This window comes from Asparagus officinalis, chromosome 8 (genome assembly GCF_001876935.1).
Source record: "Asparagus officinalis chromosome 8, Aspof.V1, whole genome shotgun sequence".
In the NCBI taxonomy this organism is placed as follows: Eukaryota; Viridiplantae; Streptophyta; class Magnoliopsida; order Asparagales; family Asparagaceae; genus Asparagus; species Asparagus officinalis.
The window spans coordinates 126,632,379-126,650,543 of record NC_033801.1 but is presented as its reverse complement, the minus strand read 5'-3'; the positions used below and the strand labels follow the sequence as shown (position 1 = coordinate 126,650,543).

The following is an 18,165-nucleotide window of genomic DNA, read 5'->3' as shown; positions in this document are numbered from 1 at the left end:
GGATCCATGTCATAAATCAGCGGGTCAGGTCAAATTTTACCCGGGCCAGCTCAATTGCCTCTTCCACTTTCGAACTTCAAAGCCGCACAAGAGCTCAAACTAGGGCTAGACAGTGATCGATCAAACAAACAAAATTCTCTAAAATATTTAATTTCAAACCCTTTTTCAACTCGCACTCGCGATTCGGAGTTAAGGCTTTTTATTTCTTGGTATGGTCCTTTTCTTTTTGGGTTCAATTTTAAGTTGAAATTGTGAGCTTGGACTTGTTTTCGAATTATTCTTCACGTTTCAACCATTAATTGTTCATTTAGATAACAATGTTAGTTGCCCATGTTGTCAAAATGATTGCTTTGTGTTTGTAGAATGGCGCTCGGAGTGCGTTTGAAGAAAAGCCTCAATGGCGGCAAATCTTTTGGCAGAAGGAAAAGTGAAGATTTCGATTCAAATGGGAACGATTCTCATAGGAAACATAATGAAAGTGAGGAGAGGAGATCTCGGTTCACCGAGAAAAAGTTTAGTAGAAGAGGAGGAGATAGTGATGCTAAGGAAGTCGGTAGAAAACCCGGTTACACGAAACCGAGAAGTTCCGGAAGAAATGAGTATGGTGAAGGGAGAGGTGGTAGCTTTGATTCAAGTAGGAATGATTCTTATCGAAGATATAGTGAAAGAGGGGAAAAGTTTAGTAGGAGAGGTGGAGATAGTGATGCTAAGGAAGTCAGAAGAAAACCCGGTTACGTAAAGCCGAGGAGTTTTGGTAGAAATGGGTATAGTGAAGGTAGAGGTGGTAGTTTTGATTCAAATGGGAATGATTCTAATCGCAAATACAGTGAGAGAGGGGAAAGGTCTAGTAGAAGAGGTGGAGCTAGCGATGGTAAGGAATTCGGAAGAGAACCAAGGCGTTATGTTAGAAATGAATATGATGAAAGTAGAAGGAGCGACGGAGCTAGCGGAGAAATGAGGGGTCATCGTGGAAAGAGAGACGAGAGAATACCCTTTAGAAGCGAAGTAATTGATCAGCTTAGATCAAGAGGGGAAAGAATCGGTCTGAAGAAAAGAAAAGTATTTGGGATGAGGAATAGGAAGAAGTGGGACGATAGTCAAGAAGAAGATATGGATGAAAACAGTGATTCTGTTGAGGCATCATCTGATAAATTCAAGTTAAAATGGAAAAAGATGGATAAGAAACACAAAGATCCTGATGAAGATTCTTCTATTTCTGAGAGAAGTGACCGAACTAAAGGGAAACGAGTTGATAAGGGCGACAGCAAGGATAAAGTGGTTGAAGAGAATAGCAAAAGTGAAGGCAGAGATGATCAAGTTGCGGAGCAAAAGCCTGTGAGGCATCAAACACGAGTTCTCAACAAATTTGGGAAGAAAATAAGAGTTGAGCGAAAGAGTTCAGATGATGGCTCCGCAGAGAGAGTTGCTCCATTGAAGAAGAAGAAGAGAGTTATCAAGATAGATCCATATGACATCTCAAACAAAAGACTTGATGATTTCACTCCTACCGAAGGTCAGTACATTGTGTTCTGTGTACAATTGTACGACTTTTCCATGTTTTCTTTGCTTACTTTTCTTGCGGGTTTCATGCTATATATATAGAAGCTGTCTCATCCAGTGGAGATTCAGATTAGTCAAAACAAAATGAACATAGGGAACTGAAATTTGATAATCATGATTGTTTCTTCGTAACAATTTGGTATGGTAATTGTTAGTGAAGAATTTGTTTAGTGCTTGTAAGTCATGTATATTCATACATTTCAAATTTAATCTCCTTTTTCTCCTGTTCATGCTATCACATTCATAGATCATGCCGAGAAGAGCGAAGAGAACGAATCTGAAATTTCAAAGAACGCTCAGTTCCGTGCTATACAACCAAGCCCTTCCATCCTTTCATTTGTGGAAGATAATGTATATAAAAACACACAGCATTTGAACTCTCTTTTTAAATTGTTTTTAGTATCTCATGTAATAAAGCATGTCATAATAATTACTATCTATGCCAACAACAGCTCTTGGGTCGTAGGCGATTGAATGAACTGAAGGATGCTGGATACAACATTAAGCTGTCTGCACCTTTAGATAATGTTCCCTTCTCTACCAGTATCGAAAGAGAACGGATTGAAGATAATGTATGATCCTTCTTGCATCATTGAGTGCTACTTATTTATATCTTTTCATATTTGATTCTCAAGTTTCTCATTGCCACATAATTGTTTCTTTACTTGCTGGGATATTTTTCCATAGGTATTCAGGAATAAGTTGGAATTTTTTGCTGCTGCAAAGATTTCCTCATCTTTTCCACCTCCTGTATTGCCAGAGATAGCATTCGCAGGTGTGTTGCATATATTGTTATCAAGCAAAATAAATATATGATTTTTATATCTATTCTCATGTTCTATTTAAAAGATAATTATATAAGAAAACTTATGTTGCTGTATATTTCTATTCTAATTTGGTCATCAATGCTAACATTTGTGTACACTTATATCTATCTTTTATGTTTGACTTTGCTCATTCAGAAGTTAGTTATGTTATCATGAGAGATCAATATATTTCATTTGTCATAATCTAGTTGTGTCAATGGGCAGGAGAAAGGTAGGGTAAGAATCTTATATTTGCCCTTACCCTATATACACTACCTAAATTTCCGATTCATTAAGTATAAGATGTCAGAGCTTGCTTGAATGACTTATAATATAAGACTTTTATTTACTTTCTTTAGCTGGAATCTATTGGTTTAGCAGCACAGCTCCATGACAATTTCAAAACATGCACAATCCCGTGCAACCTAAATACACTACCTAAATTTCGTATTCATGACGTATAAGATGTCAGAGCTTGCTTGGATGACTTATAATCTAAGACTTTTATTTGCTTTCTTTAGCTGGAATCTATTGGTTTAGCAGCACAGCTCCATGGCATTGGCAATTTCAAAACGCGCACAATCCAGTGCAACTGATATGTCCATGTCTCTGATTGTGAAAATTGCATTGGCTTGATAGCTTGCTGTTTTTTGCGTATTGAAGCTTCATGCATAATCTTTTAAGTCTGCCTATCCCTGTGTATTTTTTCTGCGTTTAGTTCCATTTCTTTTCATATAATGACTTTAATTGTCATCTTCATAACAAGTTAATTGGCCATTTAGGCAGGTCAAATGTGGGAAAGTCGTCGATGCTAAATGCACTTACTAGACAGTGGGGAGTAGTAAGGACATCGGATAAGCCTGGCCTTACGCAGGTAGGGTGCATTTATGATTCTAATTGAGTATAGTCTAAACCTTGGGTTACTCAACATAACAATTAACTGTTTATGAACTTTTACAGACCATCAATTTTTTTAAGCTTGCTTCAAAGCTTTGTTTAGTTGATTTGCCTGGATATGGTTTTGCTTATGCCAAGGAAGAAGTCAAAGATGCGTGGGAGGAGCTGGTGAGTACCAACAATTCTTTCAGTATGTCTAGTTTCTTCTAATTTTCAGTGATCATGTTTAACCCTCTGTCTTCTTTGTTAACAATATATGGAATTCTTTGTTTTAAGAATGTCAATTTCCATTGTTTCTTTCTCATCATGCTTAAAGAATGTTTTACATGAAACAGGAATGTCGTGATCCTTTTACAAAATACGTTACATCAAAATATTTATATTCTGCTTCCTTGAACTTCCATCACAGAAGACATATATTCATATCAAATTATAAATCAGTTTCAAAATCATCCTAGTCTTTCTGGTTTCTATTAACTAAAAGCATACACTCCCTAATATTATGATACCCGGATAAGTGGGTAAAATACATGGCAAAATAAGAAAAAGATGCACCAAATAGTACTATTTTGGATATGTAACAAAAGGATGGAGAGGCTGATGATATATACTATGATTAGAAAAATAAATTATCTTGGCATGGAATTTTGAGGTAATTGCAGCCTGAAGCAGTTGAATTGGTTTAAGCGGATTTAAAAGAGCAGGGATAGATTGTGGTTTTTGTTTTCCTATCATTGCTCAATTATGTCATCTTTTGTTACATTACTGTTGATGTTCTCTTTCATCCTTTCCAACTTTGGTCCATTATCTGTTTATCATGTGAGTGGAGACTAGTTTCAAGTTAGTACACTTTTCATGGTGATTTGTACTATGCTATGAAGTTATTATCAATGATTTATCATTTTATTAAATAAACATCCCATTTGTTGTGAATCACTACTGACCTTTAATACTCTACCCTTTTGATAAAATCTTGATTTTTTTCGTAGGTGAAGGAGTATGTGTCCACAAGGGTTGGTCTACATAGAGTTTGTCTTCTTATCGACACGAAATGGGGTATGAAACCAAGGGACCATGAACTCATCGATTTAATGGAAAGGTACGATAATATAATTGCACCTATTCTTTTAGGATCCATGAGCATGGTTTAGCATTTGAATGTATTAGGAAGGAATATGTTGTGAAAATCTATATTAGCTCCAGTGTTCCCCAATAATAAATATGAAGATGCTTACATTCTTAAGTGTCTGTTTGATATAGTTTCAAAGGAAATTTTCACTACAGGTTTCTAATATGTTGACCAAATTTCATTTAAGTTATTAATGTTGCAAGTCATCAACAGAGATCCCTAATATTTTCTTCGTCATCAAATTAGGCCTTTTTGAGATTTTTCATTAATTATTGCTGACATGGCAACTGATTGGAGTGTCTTTTCTCTCTCTTTATTTCTATGTGACTCCCCGCATCTTTTAAAATTACAAATAACACCCAAAAAGTTTTGAACATTATAAATAGCCCCCTAAAATTTTTCAAAAGCTACAAGTGGACTGCTAAGTAATTTACAACCAACCCCTAAAAGGCTAAAAGTTATAAAATTATAAAAAGCAAGTTATTCATAATTTTTAGAACTTTCAGGAGCTGTTTGTAAAATTTTTGAAGGTCTGTTTGTAAAAATTTATGGGTCCATTTGTAATTTTTAAATGTTCTGTGGCTAATAGCATATTTTCTAGCGGGATTTTTGTAAAATTTTAGGGGGTTATTTAACATTTTCAAAAGTTTTAGGGGCTTGTTTGAAAAATTTGTAGGGAACCCCTATTTAGAAAATATGCAAACAGTCCATGGAAGTTTTAAAAAATATAAATGGACTCCTAAATATTTACAAACAGACCCTCAAAATTTTTACAAACAATCCCCTGAAAGTTCTAAAAATTATAAATTACTTTCAAGGTGCTATTTGTAATTTTCAAAACTTTTAGAGGGTTTATTGTAATTTTTTAGTAACTTATAGCTTTTGAAAAATTTTTAGGGGGCTATTTATAGTATTTAAAACCTTCAGGATGTTATTTGTAATTTTTAAAAATTATAGGGGGCTATGTAGTAATAAGGAGATAGAAAAGGCAATCTAGTCAGCTACCATATCAGCAATAGATAATGGAAAATCTCAAAAAGAATCTAATTTGATGACAGAGAATACGTTAGGGGTCTCTATTGATAACTTTCAAACGTTAATAATTCAAATAAAATTTAGCTAATACATTAAGAGCTTATAGTGAAGTTTTGTCTAGTATCTATGATATCATCATAAATGTTGATTATGTCCCATTTATTTCTTCAGATCTCAAACACCTTACCAAATTGTGTTAACCAAGACCGACTTAGTTTTCCCTATAGACGTTGCTCGCCGTGCTATGCTAATTCAAGAGGTAAATATCCTTGGTCAATTGACTACAAATATGCATATACCTTTTACGTTGTAATCATTGTCATTTTAATTGTGCGGCAGAGCCTCAAGAAAAACAAGTCGATAGTTAATCCCGTGGTGAGTATCCTCTGCTCCATGAATCATCTCAAATAATACTAAACTACTAGAAAATTATGTTACATTAATTATTTAATGTGATTAATTTATTGATGGATGAAGATGATGGTGAGCTCCAAGTCTGGAGCTGGTGTCTGCAATTTGAGAACTGTTCTTTCAAAGATAACTCGGTTTATCAAGCCGTAAGAGGTAAAAATAGCTTTCTTATGCTTTATATTGCAAAATCAACACATTTGTTCTTATTGGTCTATATCATGCTTATAATTTGATGGGCAGAGCAAGACCGGGTCATTTGATTGACTGTTGGTCATATGCAGCTGGCTATTAACTGGAAGCTTGCTTATATTGCAAGCAAATGCGAAGGTAATTGACATTATTTGGTTACTGTTAAGAGAGAGCCAACATTTATGGTTTGTTTAGAGTTTAGACAATTACAATTATGATTACCGTTACTAAGTGGGTGTTTGTTTACATGAAAGTAAAAAGTAAAAGTGAGAAAGTGACTCACTTTTATCACTTTAGATATTTGTTTTATTGAAAGTACATATGAAAGTGAATACAAAAATCGATCCACATAAGATTTAATGTGTATTCTACTTACCCTAAAAAGGTGCTGATGTCATATGTGTAGGCGTCAAAAAATGCTGAAAGATATCCGAATACAGCTCAAAAAGGAGATCATCCAAAAAAGTCAGAAGAACACAAGTATGGGCTGTCTCGCACGCGAGACAGTCTTTACTGTCTGCTGGCGTGCGAGACAAGTATATTTTTGTTACTCTAGGCGTGCCCGAGACAGTATTTACTGTCTGCGCCCGCAAGACAGCCTCGTACAAAAAAAGTCAGAGAAACTGTTTTGTAACCGCCGCACACGATCGTGGCCACCAACTGTTCAAAGAACGTGCGAAACGTTGTGGGCGAGAATCACAGTGATAAACTGGCCAAAAATAACGAGTTGTAAAACGTGGGAAAGACACAGTTACAAGAAACTGTAAGGCGGTTAAAGAATTTCAGAACAATATTTACTGTCTCGGAACCCGAGACAGTGTTTACTGTCTCGGAACCCGAGACAGTCTTTGCTGTCTCGGCCGCCGAGACAGCAAACACTGTCTCGGAAGCACTGTTCATCCAGAGAGTTATAAATACCCCCTGAGATCATTTTTGAGGGGGCTGATCATTATCGAGCATATTTTCGAGCAATTCAGAGCAGAGAGAGAGAGCAGACTTGAGTTCTTGGTGTGATTCCCTTGAGATTCGAGCTTTGACTTAATTTTAAGAAGAACGACTATCTTACTTTGATAAGATATCGTTTCAAATTCTCACTTCGATAAACGAAGGAATCTTACTTTGATAAGATATCGTTTCAAATTCTCACTTCGATAAACGAAGGAAGAATCATTAAACCCCCTTCACGATCTGTGATTCGGCGGTCCACGAACCAAAGCGTTCCCGGCACAGGTAAAGTCCCACAAAAACAAGAATCGATAGACGATTTTTGTGTTATTTTCTCAAAAGTTGTAATTTTTGCTTTGTTGTGTAGAAAAGGTCTTATAAAAAGACTATTCTTTTGAATTTGTTGTAATCGACTAAAGATATAATAAATTCCTCAACAAAACCAATTTTTGACGAAAACAATATGGAAGCGGAGTGGGCACCACTTTAATCAATTACAAAATAGTTTTTAATCTTCATCTGTTTTAACACATAGCGCATGATGAATTTTTTTCTGTAGCCGATGGTTCCTGAACTTTCAAACTTGGCTTTATTTTTAGACTTTTCTATATTAATCCCTTGAATTTTTACTATTTCTAATTTAGTCCTCAAATTACTAAAATTGCTACATAAAAAAATATAAAATGTGAAGTAGTTTATAACCATTAAATGAGTACTAGATGGTAAGATAAAGAAAATTTTACAAATAATTTATTTTTGTTAAACAAATAAACTAGTAATTTCATCTAATTAATAATACTCACATTCAATTCATTTATCTATAGCTACCAAAAGACCATTGAAAATATAATATGATTTTAAAATAATAAATAAATTAAATGATATTGCCACATCATCTTTATTTATTTTTTTCTACTTTCAATAATCAGTTGGTTTTGTAAACAAACATTGTATTTTACTTGCAATGATCCCATTTGTTTGGGGTAAATTTCACCTAACCCCCAAAAGTTTGGCCCGTCCACCAAACTCTAAAAATTGTCACTTCACACCAAAAGTGTTTGATGGTGGGTTATCTGACAAACTTAGGGATTATCTCACAAATGTTTTTTTTGGTATTATTGACATTTTAGAAGTTTTTTGGTTATATGAAATTTACCCACTTTTTGGTGCTATTGTATTTGCGATTTGGTTGCATTTCCTTTTGTGATTGCAGTAGCAAAAAAGTCTACTAAATGCATTTTTTGCCCTTGCAGGTAGGGTTTTTATTCAGGGGTTCAATTTTGCTTGTCTAATATAAGAATACAATGCAAGCTAGCGTGATTGAAGAAGCATGATTGTATCTATCATCTTTTTACCTTGCAAGGAAATGATTTCTTTTGGTGAGTAATAACTTGAATTAGTGAAAATGTATAAAGAAACACAAATGCTTGATTTGATTATCTGCTTATTTATTGAGTTGTGTTGACAGTGGTATGATCGGTTTGTTTGATGCGGAGCACTGTTATTTTTTTATTCTCTCATTTTCTTTTCTATTTGCTTTGTTTATGGCTCTCTAAGAAGGTTAAAAAAAGCATATTATGGTCGTTATTGAGATCAATGGATGTATTTCATTTTGAATATATGAACCTTCAATGACTTAACTCTTAACTCACAGGTGTTCTACGATCATGCAAAAATGCACACCATAACCCCTCGCATGTAGGGGTGTTAAACTGTATCCGTATTTGAGGAAATATTCGTAATTGTATCTATTAGGATAACATATACATATATTGTTATTTAAATCTATAACCGATAGGATATGGTTACGGATATGGTTTTGTAGTGAAATATCCGTATCCGTATCCGTATCCGAAATATCCGAATACATATTAGTCATACTCTTACAATAGTTTCAATTCTTAGATTATGGATTTGTGGTTAATTTTGATGATTAATACGTCTAATCTTAACTTTTTAGTTATAATGAACATATTAACGAACTCTTTTATATCACATGAACTATGTTTTTCTCAACACTATCTAGTTTTCTCATATCCGTTGTGTATCCGCATGCATATCCGCTTATATATCCGTGATTGTATTCGATTTTAGCAGATATGGTTATGAATTTTTCTTACCGAGGTATATCCGTATCCATATCCGTATTTATATCCGAGATGGGTAAGCGGATATGGATATGATAAACATCATATCCGAGCCGTATCCGGACCGAATGCACCCCTACTCGCAGGGGCTTTTGGACTTTGGTCAAAAGGGTGGTGGTTAAAGAAAATGATAGGGGCATACTCACAACCACAACTCCAACCACATCTTCTCTCTTTTGCTACAGCTGTAGTGCACCGGGCCCCACATGAGATTTTAAAATTTTAAAATCCTATGTGGGGCCCGGTGCACTGTAGCAAAAGAAAGAGAGGGTGTGGTTGGAGTTGTGGTTTGGGGTGTGCCCCTAGTGCCACTCGGGTTAATCTGTATGACATGTCTATTCTAAATTTTTAAATAACACTTACTAGTATGCACCATGTGCAAAGCATGACCTCCATTTTTTTATTTCCACTACAGTAATTCTGAATTTAAATACAATTTTGTAAGCGTTACAATAATATTTTTTAAATTTTCTACAATTTCTCGTTTGAGCTACAGTAATGATACTACAATAATATTTTTAAACGCTGCAGTTCCCACCCGTGCTATGACAATAATGCTACAGTAATTTATTGTAGCATATTATAGTGTGACGCCCCTGGGTTCACACAAGGCTGCAGTCCAAGGTGAAACCAAGGATGTCAAACCTGTCATGCACCACACCGTGCAATAACATGTTTTACCATCACAATTCTATCACTCTAGTAGAGTCAATAACAGGTGTAGGTACAAAAGCAAGTAAAAGATAATACAAGAGATGACTGACAAAATGATAGAAATCAAAATCATATTTCGTCATCCAACATACAGAAATACAAAGTCAATGTCTGAAATGAATAAACTGGGGTTCTTACAAGTCTCAAGTACAACAAGTCTGAGTAAAGGAAATAAGGCACACAGCCTTTACAACATCTAGAATAAAGTCCTCAAATGTCTCAACAAAGTCTACAGTGGAGCTCCATAAATAAAATATAACTAAATAGATGACTGAGCTAAAGTACATCGCCATCAACCTGCGACTCTCCGGGCTCCTGGCTCGTTACCTGAAAGGGGGAGGGACAACGAGCGTCAAAGCGCTAGCGAGCAACATCACAACCAACCCCAAGGGATAGGGCTCGATGTATATGAAAGTACAGTTAATACATAATATTATAAATCATTTATCCTAACAACAATGGATTTTTATACTTAGGAAATTACAACACGAGCATAGGTACGTCGAGCGAAATAATCCAAACAAGGAAACCCTCATGTATATACCTTGTATCTCAAATTGTAAATCCCTAAATACTAAACCCGAGATCTAATACAAGAAACAATAAAGGAAACGAATGCAAACCCATCTCTACCGATAAGTGTAATCGCGTCATGGCCACAATAAGTGTCATGTCTGAAAACGATTAGGTGTCCAACACGTAGACTATATATATATATATATTAAACGTCCAGCCCATGGACTGCATGAAGTGAATGTCCAACTCATGAACTGAATATAACCGTTGTCCAACGCATGGACCGGATGTGACCGTTGTCCAACGTATGGACCGGGTGTGACCGTTGTCCAACGTATGGACCGGGTGTGACCGTTGTCCAACGCATGGACCGGGTGTGACCGTTATCCAACGCATGGACCGGGTGGTAAAACATGTCCAGTACGAGGATTTAAAAAGCAATGCATGTCCAACCCGAGGACTAAGTGGGAAGGGTGTCCAACACGAGGACTATAAAGTAATGCTTGTCCAACACGAGGACTGTAAAGTAATGCTTGTCCAACACGAGGACTGTGTAACTGTGAAAAGTATAGGCGGACAGATATACATAATCTAAACTCACCCGCATCTCGGTGTACATGTCTAAACTTGTGACATAAGTCAACCCACATGTACAGATAAGTCATTAACATGATAAGCTAGGGTCAGGTTATCGAGGCGACCCCGAAAGACAACTCAAACAGATCAAAATCTATAAAACAGCTCATCAGTCGACTGATATGTCGACTGACGACGTCAGTCGACTCATATGTCGACTGATGAGGCTCAGGCAGCATAGCCTCAGCTCGCCAGTCGACTGACCAGTCGACTGAGAAACTGGGAAAATAAAACCAGCCCGTCAGTCGACTGATCTGTCGACTGATGGCTAAAAAACTCTGCTCAGGTTGATTTTCATCTCAAACTTTATCTAAACACATCCCCATCAATTCCAAGCATGAACCATACGTATTTTAACATGTATGGACTAACTGAAACATAACTTTCATGTACAAATACATAAATAAAACTCTAAACATATGTATTTATGTATTTAAAAACATTTTTTCAAAACAAAACCCATGTTAAATCTCTTTTAAAACATTTCAGATCTGGATTTTAAATTTACCAAACATTAGTAGGTTATTTATCAAACTGAAAATGCACATCTTCATGTTATATGCAATAAAAATCCAATCTTTGTACACAAAATACGTTTTAGGCCAAAGAGATCTCAATAAAACCATTTGAAAACGTTTAAAAAGAATGGGACAAGGTTGGGCGAGATGTTACTCGCCTCTGAGGTGATGAAGAGCTCCTGGATCTGAGGGGGAGTGATTCCTTTCGCTGCAAATTGAAAATCCCGCCGAAAATCCTCCGATTTCTTCCCCAAATCACCAAGAACAAGGCTAGGGTTTGAGAGAGGGGAGAGGGGGCTAGGGTTTCTCTGATCTGAGGATGAGAGGGGATGTTTTCGGGTGAAGAAGGATATATACAAACAGCTAAACCCGACCCAAACCCGAACCAAAACAAAACAGACCCGAAACCTGTAAAAACTGGAAATCAGCGTATCGGTCGACTGATGTGTCGACCGACACTGTCAGTCGACTGATGTGTCGACTGAACTGGAAAATTCCAGTTTTGTGCATGTTTTTGCTAATTTGCAAAGTCCAACGCACAAAGCTCTACACCCATACTCTCCTATCAACTCAAATAACTTGTTATCATGTACATCAATGACCTCAAGCTATTTGTCATAAAAGAATAATTTATTTACTAATAATTCATATATATTCATACAAAAATTACGGGGTTCTACATATAGTAATAATGCTACAGTAACAAAGCTATAATATTAGGTGTATTATTTACTTAGTATGAATAGTGAATCTTGAATCCTTTCATTATTATAGAAGAGTAGATATTATTCACGAGGTGGGGTCGGATTTGCTTGTTTAGTATTATGCCTTCCAATGTTTTACCATACTAACGATCGGGGACCACAAGTTTCCTTTTAGAGTGGTTTTCTCCGTATAGCTATCACATTAAGGACAAATTTTCAAAACCATTCGCTTTTAAAATTTATTTTCAAAAAACGACCCATTTCAATCTTAATTTCAAAAACCGACCCAGTTGGATGAAACTGGGTTGGTTTTTGAAATTAAGGTTGAAATGGGTCGTTTTTTGAAAATAAATTTTAAAAGCGGATGGTTTTGAAAAATCCTCCATCACATTAATCCATTCCAGTTGCATATTTACTGATTCTCCCCTAAATCTCATACAGTAGATTATTATCTTTTTAAATGAACAGGGTCCATCCCTTGTTTTTCCATCAAAAAAAAAAAATTTGATATTGTAAAGGTTTATAGGGACAAAATTAGCAAATATTCAGATTTATGGGGTGAATTTGCAAATAGGGGAAACATAAAAGCAAATCCACATATTTTTATATAGGCGAGATGAGTTATTGTCACTTTAACCATTTTCATTTGAAATTGAACAGTCTCTATAAGAGAGGAGAGATATAGAGAGAAATGAATAGCTTATGATACCCTCTGATTTGCATTAATTTCTGTGCATAATTCATTTCTCTTTATCTTTCTCCTCTTTTATAGAGTGCCCATGGTCACTCTATAAAAAAAAACGGAAATTGAATGATGTTCTTTAGTAGGGGGCTCACATGTCATACACTTGCAGCTCACGGGGGTAGATGAGCTGCCAGCTCACCTCCATTACTCTCTCTCTCTCTCTCTCTATATATATATATATGAAAGCAATTATTCAGTTTTTAAGGGTAGATAGCTATATTTCGAAGGTATATACGCGACAAAAACGAAAAAAGAGAGAAAAGGCTTGATTAGTAGATGTGTTCACATTTAGTCCAACTTTGTACTCATCATTATTCAAAAAATAAATAAAAATAAAATAAATAAAAGTTCACTTTCACCCACCCTCTCACTGAAACCGGGTCCCACCCGTTGTTTCAGTTCTCACGTTTCTCTCTGAAGGTATAATAAGCACACGGTCAAGATCCCAACGGTCATAATTTGGAGAGAGAGAGAGACTGAGATGGAGATGAGAGAGAGAATGGCAAGAATGAGCATCGACCAAGAGCAAAATTCATGAGAAACGGCAAGCGGAGGAGAAGAGAAGGAGACGAAGATGAGAGGAGGAGTGAGGAGGAGAAGAAAAAGAGAGCAATGGCGGCGGCGGGCTTTTCGCTGCACTATCTCCTCTGCTCTCTGCAGCCCTCTCCATAAAGGCCACACCTACATTGGGTAATTAATCATCTGAGTCTTCATCAATTTTTTTTTCCTCTTTTTAATAATATTTGAACTCTTGGGCTTTTTCCGTTTCCATATATTAGTTTGTTGAGCAGATCAAGGCGCCCTTGTGTTGTGGAAATTAAACTTTTTAAATTAATCCTTGAGTGGGATCTGCTCAAAAGTCCTAAAATTTTAGGGGTTGCGAGATTTGATCACTTATAAAGATTCGAACTTGGCAAGGAGGTTTTTATTTATTTATTTATTTTTTTGGGAAAATTGGGCCTGCTGTAAATTATGTGCTCTTACAATGAACTAGTGCTGGATACTGGTAGAAATTGAATTTAATCAAGCCATGGGTAGAATTTGGTTGAAAAGCTCTTACGTTTTGGGGGGTTACAATATTTGAGGACCTATAAAGATTCAGACTTGGTACGGCGATTGAATGTTTTCGAAGTTGGCTCTGATTTGGAGTGTGAATTCTGTAGGTTTACTGTGAATCCCAGGCGAAGGATTCGTCAGCATAATGGAGAAATCAGGTGTGGTGCGTGGAGGACGAAGAGAGGACGGCCATGGGAGATGATTCTTTGCATCTACGGCTTCCCTTCCAATGTCTCGGCCCTTCAGGTTATATACATTAAGAGTTACTTCTTGACAAGGAATCAGAAGATTCTATCGCTTAGGAGGTCGTAGATTCTAATCGTCATTGTAAAACTGAAACTATAAAGACTATGATACCTGAGAGGGAAATGAACTGTATCAATAGGATATACCTGTGGATTATCTAGTTATAATTGAGTTCTATGTTGTTTATTGATATAGATTAGTTATTGCACCACTTCAATGTTTGGTTGTTGTACATTGTTGGTGAACTCTCGAGACAGTTTTCGATGAATTTATTAGAACATTAATGCAACAACTAAAAGAGACTAACCGAAGTCTGTTGTTGTTTATTCTCTTTATTCTTTAATTTGTTTTGTATTGGTTCAGGAAATACTTTTTGTCAATAATCTTCTTTGGAATTACCTGAAGTTATCTTTTAAACTAGATTGTTAGACTACTACTAGTGCATTAGTTTCTTTGGATGAAGATTATAAATAGAAGCCAGTGTCTGTCGCTGAATATAAAGTGTTGAGTGGAAATTTTGGAGCATTTTTCTAATTGTTTTCGGTATCTCTCTCTCTAAATTTCTAATACTTGAGTTTCTAAACTTCAATGTTTGAGTGTGGTGCATTTTTGCTGAACTCCTGAGATAAATTTCATGAAATTTTGGAATGTTCATGAAACAATTAAAAGATCCTAATTTAAGCTTGTTCTTGTCATTCTCCTTATTCTTTCATTTGCTTTGTTTTCGGTTAGGGGAAGGCTTTCAATTATTTTCTCTCGACTTGTACATCTGAAGTTGTCTTTTAAACTGGATTGTTAGTTACTACCATTTACATTAGGTTCTTTCGACGAAGATTATTAATAGTAGTCATCGTGTATTACTGAATACGAAGTGTGGGATGGAAATTTTGGAGCATATGTCTATTTTGGTATCTCTCTAAGTTTCTAACACTTGAGTTTCGAAACTTAACGCATGCAGTTTGAATGGGCCTGGCAACATCCAACAGAGTCTCTAGCTGTGAGAAAAGCTGCTTCAAATTTCAAGTCCCTTTCTGGCATAGCTAACAAAATCAAAATGGCTTACACAATGCTTAATCTTCCATCATGGGAAAAGTAAGTCCTTCTCTATATAGCTGATAGTTCTCCTCTTTTAAGAATTTAAACTCAAAAACATTTATTTCTGCCAGCTTAAACCTCACAGTGAATTTCTTCTCAACCAAATACATGAAGCATATTGGTGGCTGTCCAAAATTACCCGATCAAATGAAAGTAAATGTTTGTGTTATGGATGAACTCCCATGCTACGTCAAAGGTCAGATAGATGATGTAGAAGACTATGATGAAGACAAGATTAACGAAGACGATAAGGAAGTGAAAGAAGATAATGAGTCTGTTGAAAGATCATCTCCTTGTGATTTCCCCTATGACAAGGGATTCAATAATTTTGTGTACGAGTATCAGTCCCATGCTGAGTCTCCAAAGCCTGCCTTCAATAAAAGCTCTTGCAACGAGCAAGAGTACTCTCCAGGATGTTTCAATAAAGAGATGGGAACATCAGATATTGCATTCAATGGGATGGGATTCAATAATATTGGCTATGAGTCTCCCAAGCCCGCATTCGGTAAAATTTCATGCACCGAACAAGAATACTCCCCAAGGTGGTTCAATAATGAGATGGGAACAACAGAGGGTGCATTGTTTCAAGATGAAGGGAATATCATAGATTTGTCGACGCCATCTAGCTGCATTGTTGCAAAATGCAAGAAGAAAGCTAAAGTTTCTTCAGAATTTATTGATCTGACGAACTCCCCTTTTGTTATCCAGCTGTAAATATATAAATTTTTAGTGAAATATTTCTTCTGTTGTGTGTTAAGAATATGTTCATTTTTTTTTGGGAATTGATCACTTACTGTGGCTAAAGAGGGATGAACTTTTTTTTTTATCAGAAACTTGCAGATTAATTTATCGAAAATAGTTTTAAACAGCAGATCCGATGGTTTGTTCCAGTGCACGGGGCTCCTGCCATTGCGGTTCAACTAATATTACAGAAGGTAAAGTAAAAATCCAAATATCATGTCACATAATGGAATTAAACATATGCTGATACTCCAATGTGTCTCCAATCCATTAATCTTTTTAACCTCTACAGCATGTAATGAAGGAGCAAGATCAAAAGCCAAAATCTCTGTTTCTTTCAGGTTTCGGTCCTTCCATTTTCAGAACAGCCCCATCCTTCTTCACTCTTTAACACTTCAAAATCTCCGCAAGTTTCATTTTCAGGGTAAAATTATCTCTTTACCCCTATTTTAATTGTTTTTAAGAACACTACCAGGGAAAAATAATATAGTTACAGATCAGAGCCATAACCCTACTTGTTTATTAAAAGAGAACAGATCCTCTATTCATTTCTCTCGACGTTCGGGTACTCTTTAATGCCGTTGTGATTGGCTGAGGTTGTAAGACAAGCATTAATTAAGTTCCTATACAAACATGAAATAAAATAAATAAATAAAACAAGTCATTCAGTTTATAACGGGTTGCATTTTAAACAGGTCGTTGAGTTTATAGTGGATTTTCCTTTTTTTTCTGCTGATTTTGTTTTTGAAAATAGGGATGAAGAGTTGATTTTACCCCCGAAAAGCTGTTTAAAATTTAACCGAAGTCAGGGTGAGGGCAAATTTGAGGGAATAAAACATTTTAAAGGGCAAATTCAGAACTACTATGATTTGAGAGGCAAATACTGAGATATCTACAATATAAGGGGTACATACACATCGAGGGAAAGAAAAAAAACCCATAAAACAAACATGTACAATGATAAGTAAGATCCATGAAAATTTCCTCTTGCATTCTTTCTTTCTTTTCTTATATGGAAAATTGGCTCAATGGCTGGTGTCTACAGTTGTCTGGCTTCGTCGATATCTTCTCCATCACCAGCTCAGGCTAGAACTAGAAGTTGTCAACGGAATTATTGTGATATCCATGTCCTAGAGTTTCAACAATTTCGACGCTGAAGATCCTACGAGCAAAACCCAGGTGCAGTTCGAGCAACGTTAGCAATGCTAATTCTGAACTCAGCCAACTACTCCAACAGTGAGGATGGTGACAAGCACTGGATGTCAACAGACAAAAGAGGTAGCACACGATATCATCACGCCACGCAACGAACCTCGGGTAGCACCATGGGGGTACCGCAACGTCTTTGGTATTCGACTTTCTTAATGATGTTTGTGAGGAGTTTCAGCATCTCAAGATAGTTCCATCGCCTCACCGTTTGGATATTGCCTATCGCGCACCCTTGAAAGTTATTGGAAAATCTTGATCTTCGTCGAGGTTGATATCTTGAAAGTTTAATTTGTTTTGCAGGATTGTATAGGTAGTCAAGTTGATATGTGCATGCATACAAGAAGTTCTGCTCAGGTATTGGTAGTCTAGAATATGATGCAGTTGGCAAGAACTAGTTGTGATCAATTTTACTTTGGACGTCACTATCTTATAGGTTATAATGATGGTTATTCTTTTCAATTTTTTGTAGTATAAAGTTTAAGGACCACTTATTATTATAATTTTCTTTGATTATCTAAAAGGTAAATTTTCTCGCTATTGAAGTTTAGAAATATCTTGGAGATACAGGCCTAGGATGGTTTAACTAAATTATTTAATAAAATTATCGAGACGAAGAGAATGCCAGATGAGTGGAGGATTAGTACTTTGATACCGATATACAAGAATAAAGGAGATATACAAAGTTGTTCAAATTATCAAAGTATAAAACTTATGAGTCATACTATGAAACTTTGGGAGAGGGTTATTAAGCAAAGACTAAGAAAGTTGGACAAGTATACCTGAAAATCAATTTGGTTTTATGCCGGGAGGTCAACTATGGAACCTATATATATTTTTGAGATGGTTGATGGAGAGATATAAAGAGA

General features: G+C 35.9%; 2 protein-coding genes across 4 annotated transcripts; both read left to right on the top strand.

Moving 5' to 3' along the window:
* Positions 27 to 8,446, top strand: LOC109820376 (protein starmaker). 3 transcript variants are annotated; one of them, XR_002241828.1, is made up of 13 exons: positions 27 to 209; positions 363 to 1,513; positions 1,808 to 1,911; positions 2,013 to 2,132; positions 2,248 to 2,335; positions 3,149 to 3,240; positions 3,327 to 3,431; positions 4,253 to 4,362; positions 5,599 to 5,686; positions 5,767 to 5,802; positions 5,905 to 5,991; positions 6,079 to 6,165; positions 8,226 to 8,445. XR_002241828.1 is itself a non-coding variant. In XM_020386505.1 (13 exons), exons 2-11 carry the CDS (start codon positions 364 to 366, stop codon positions 5,986 to 5,988), a joined length of 1,977 nt encoding a protein of 658 aa, XP_020242094.1. In that variant the 5' UTR covers positions 27 to 209; position 363; the 3' UTR covers positions 5,989 to 5,991; positions 6,120 to 6,165; positions 8,226 to 8,445. The 3 variants fall into 3 exon arrangements, 2 of the variants coding, with proteins under 2 accessions (XP_020242094.1, XP_020242093.1); XM_020386505.1 differs by having other exon boundaries at positions 6,120 to 6,165; XM_020386504.1 differs by lacking the exon at positions 6,079 to 6,165 and having other exon boundaries at positions 8,226 to 8,446.
* On the top strand, positions 13,527 to 16,093 carry LOC109821888 (structure-specific endonuclease subunit SLX1 homolog). Its single transcript, XM_020388046.1, has 4 exons — positions 13,527 to 13,642; positions 14,116 to 14,254; positions 15,213 to 15,346; positions 15,421 to 16,093. The coding sequence occupies exons 1-4, from the start codon at positions 13,527 to 13,529 to the stop codon at positions 16,061 to 16,063; spliced, it is 1,032 nt and encodes a 343-aa protein (XP_020243635.1). The 3' UTR covers positions 16,064 to 16,093.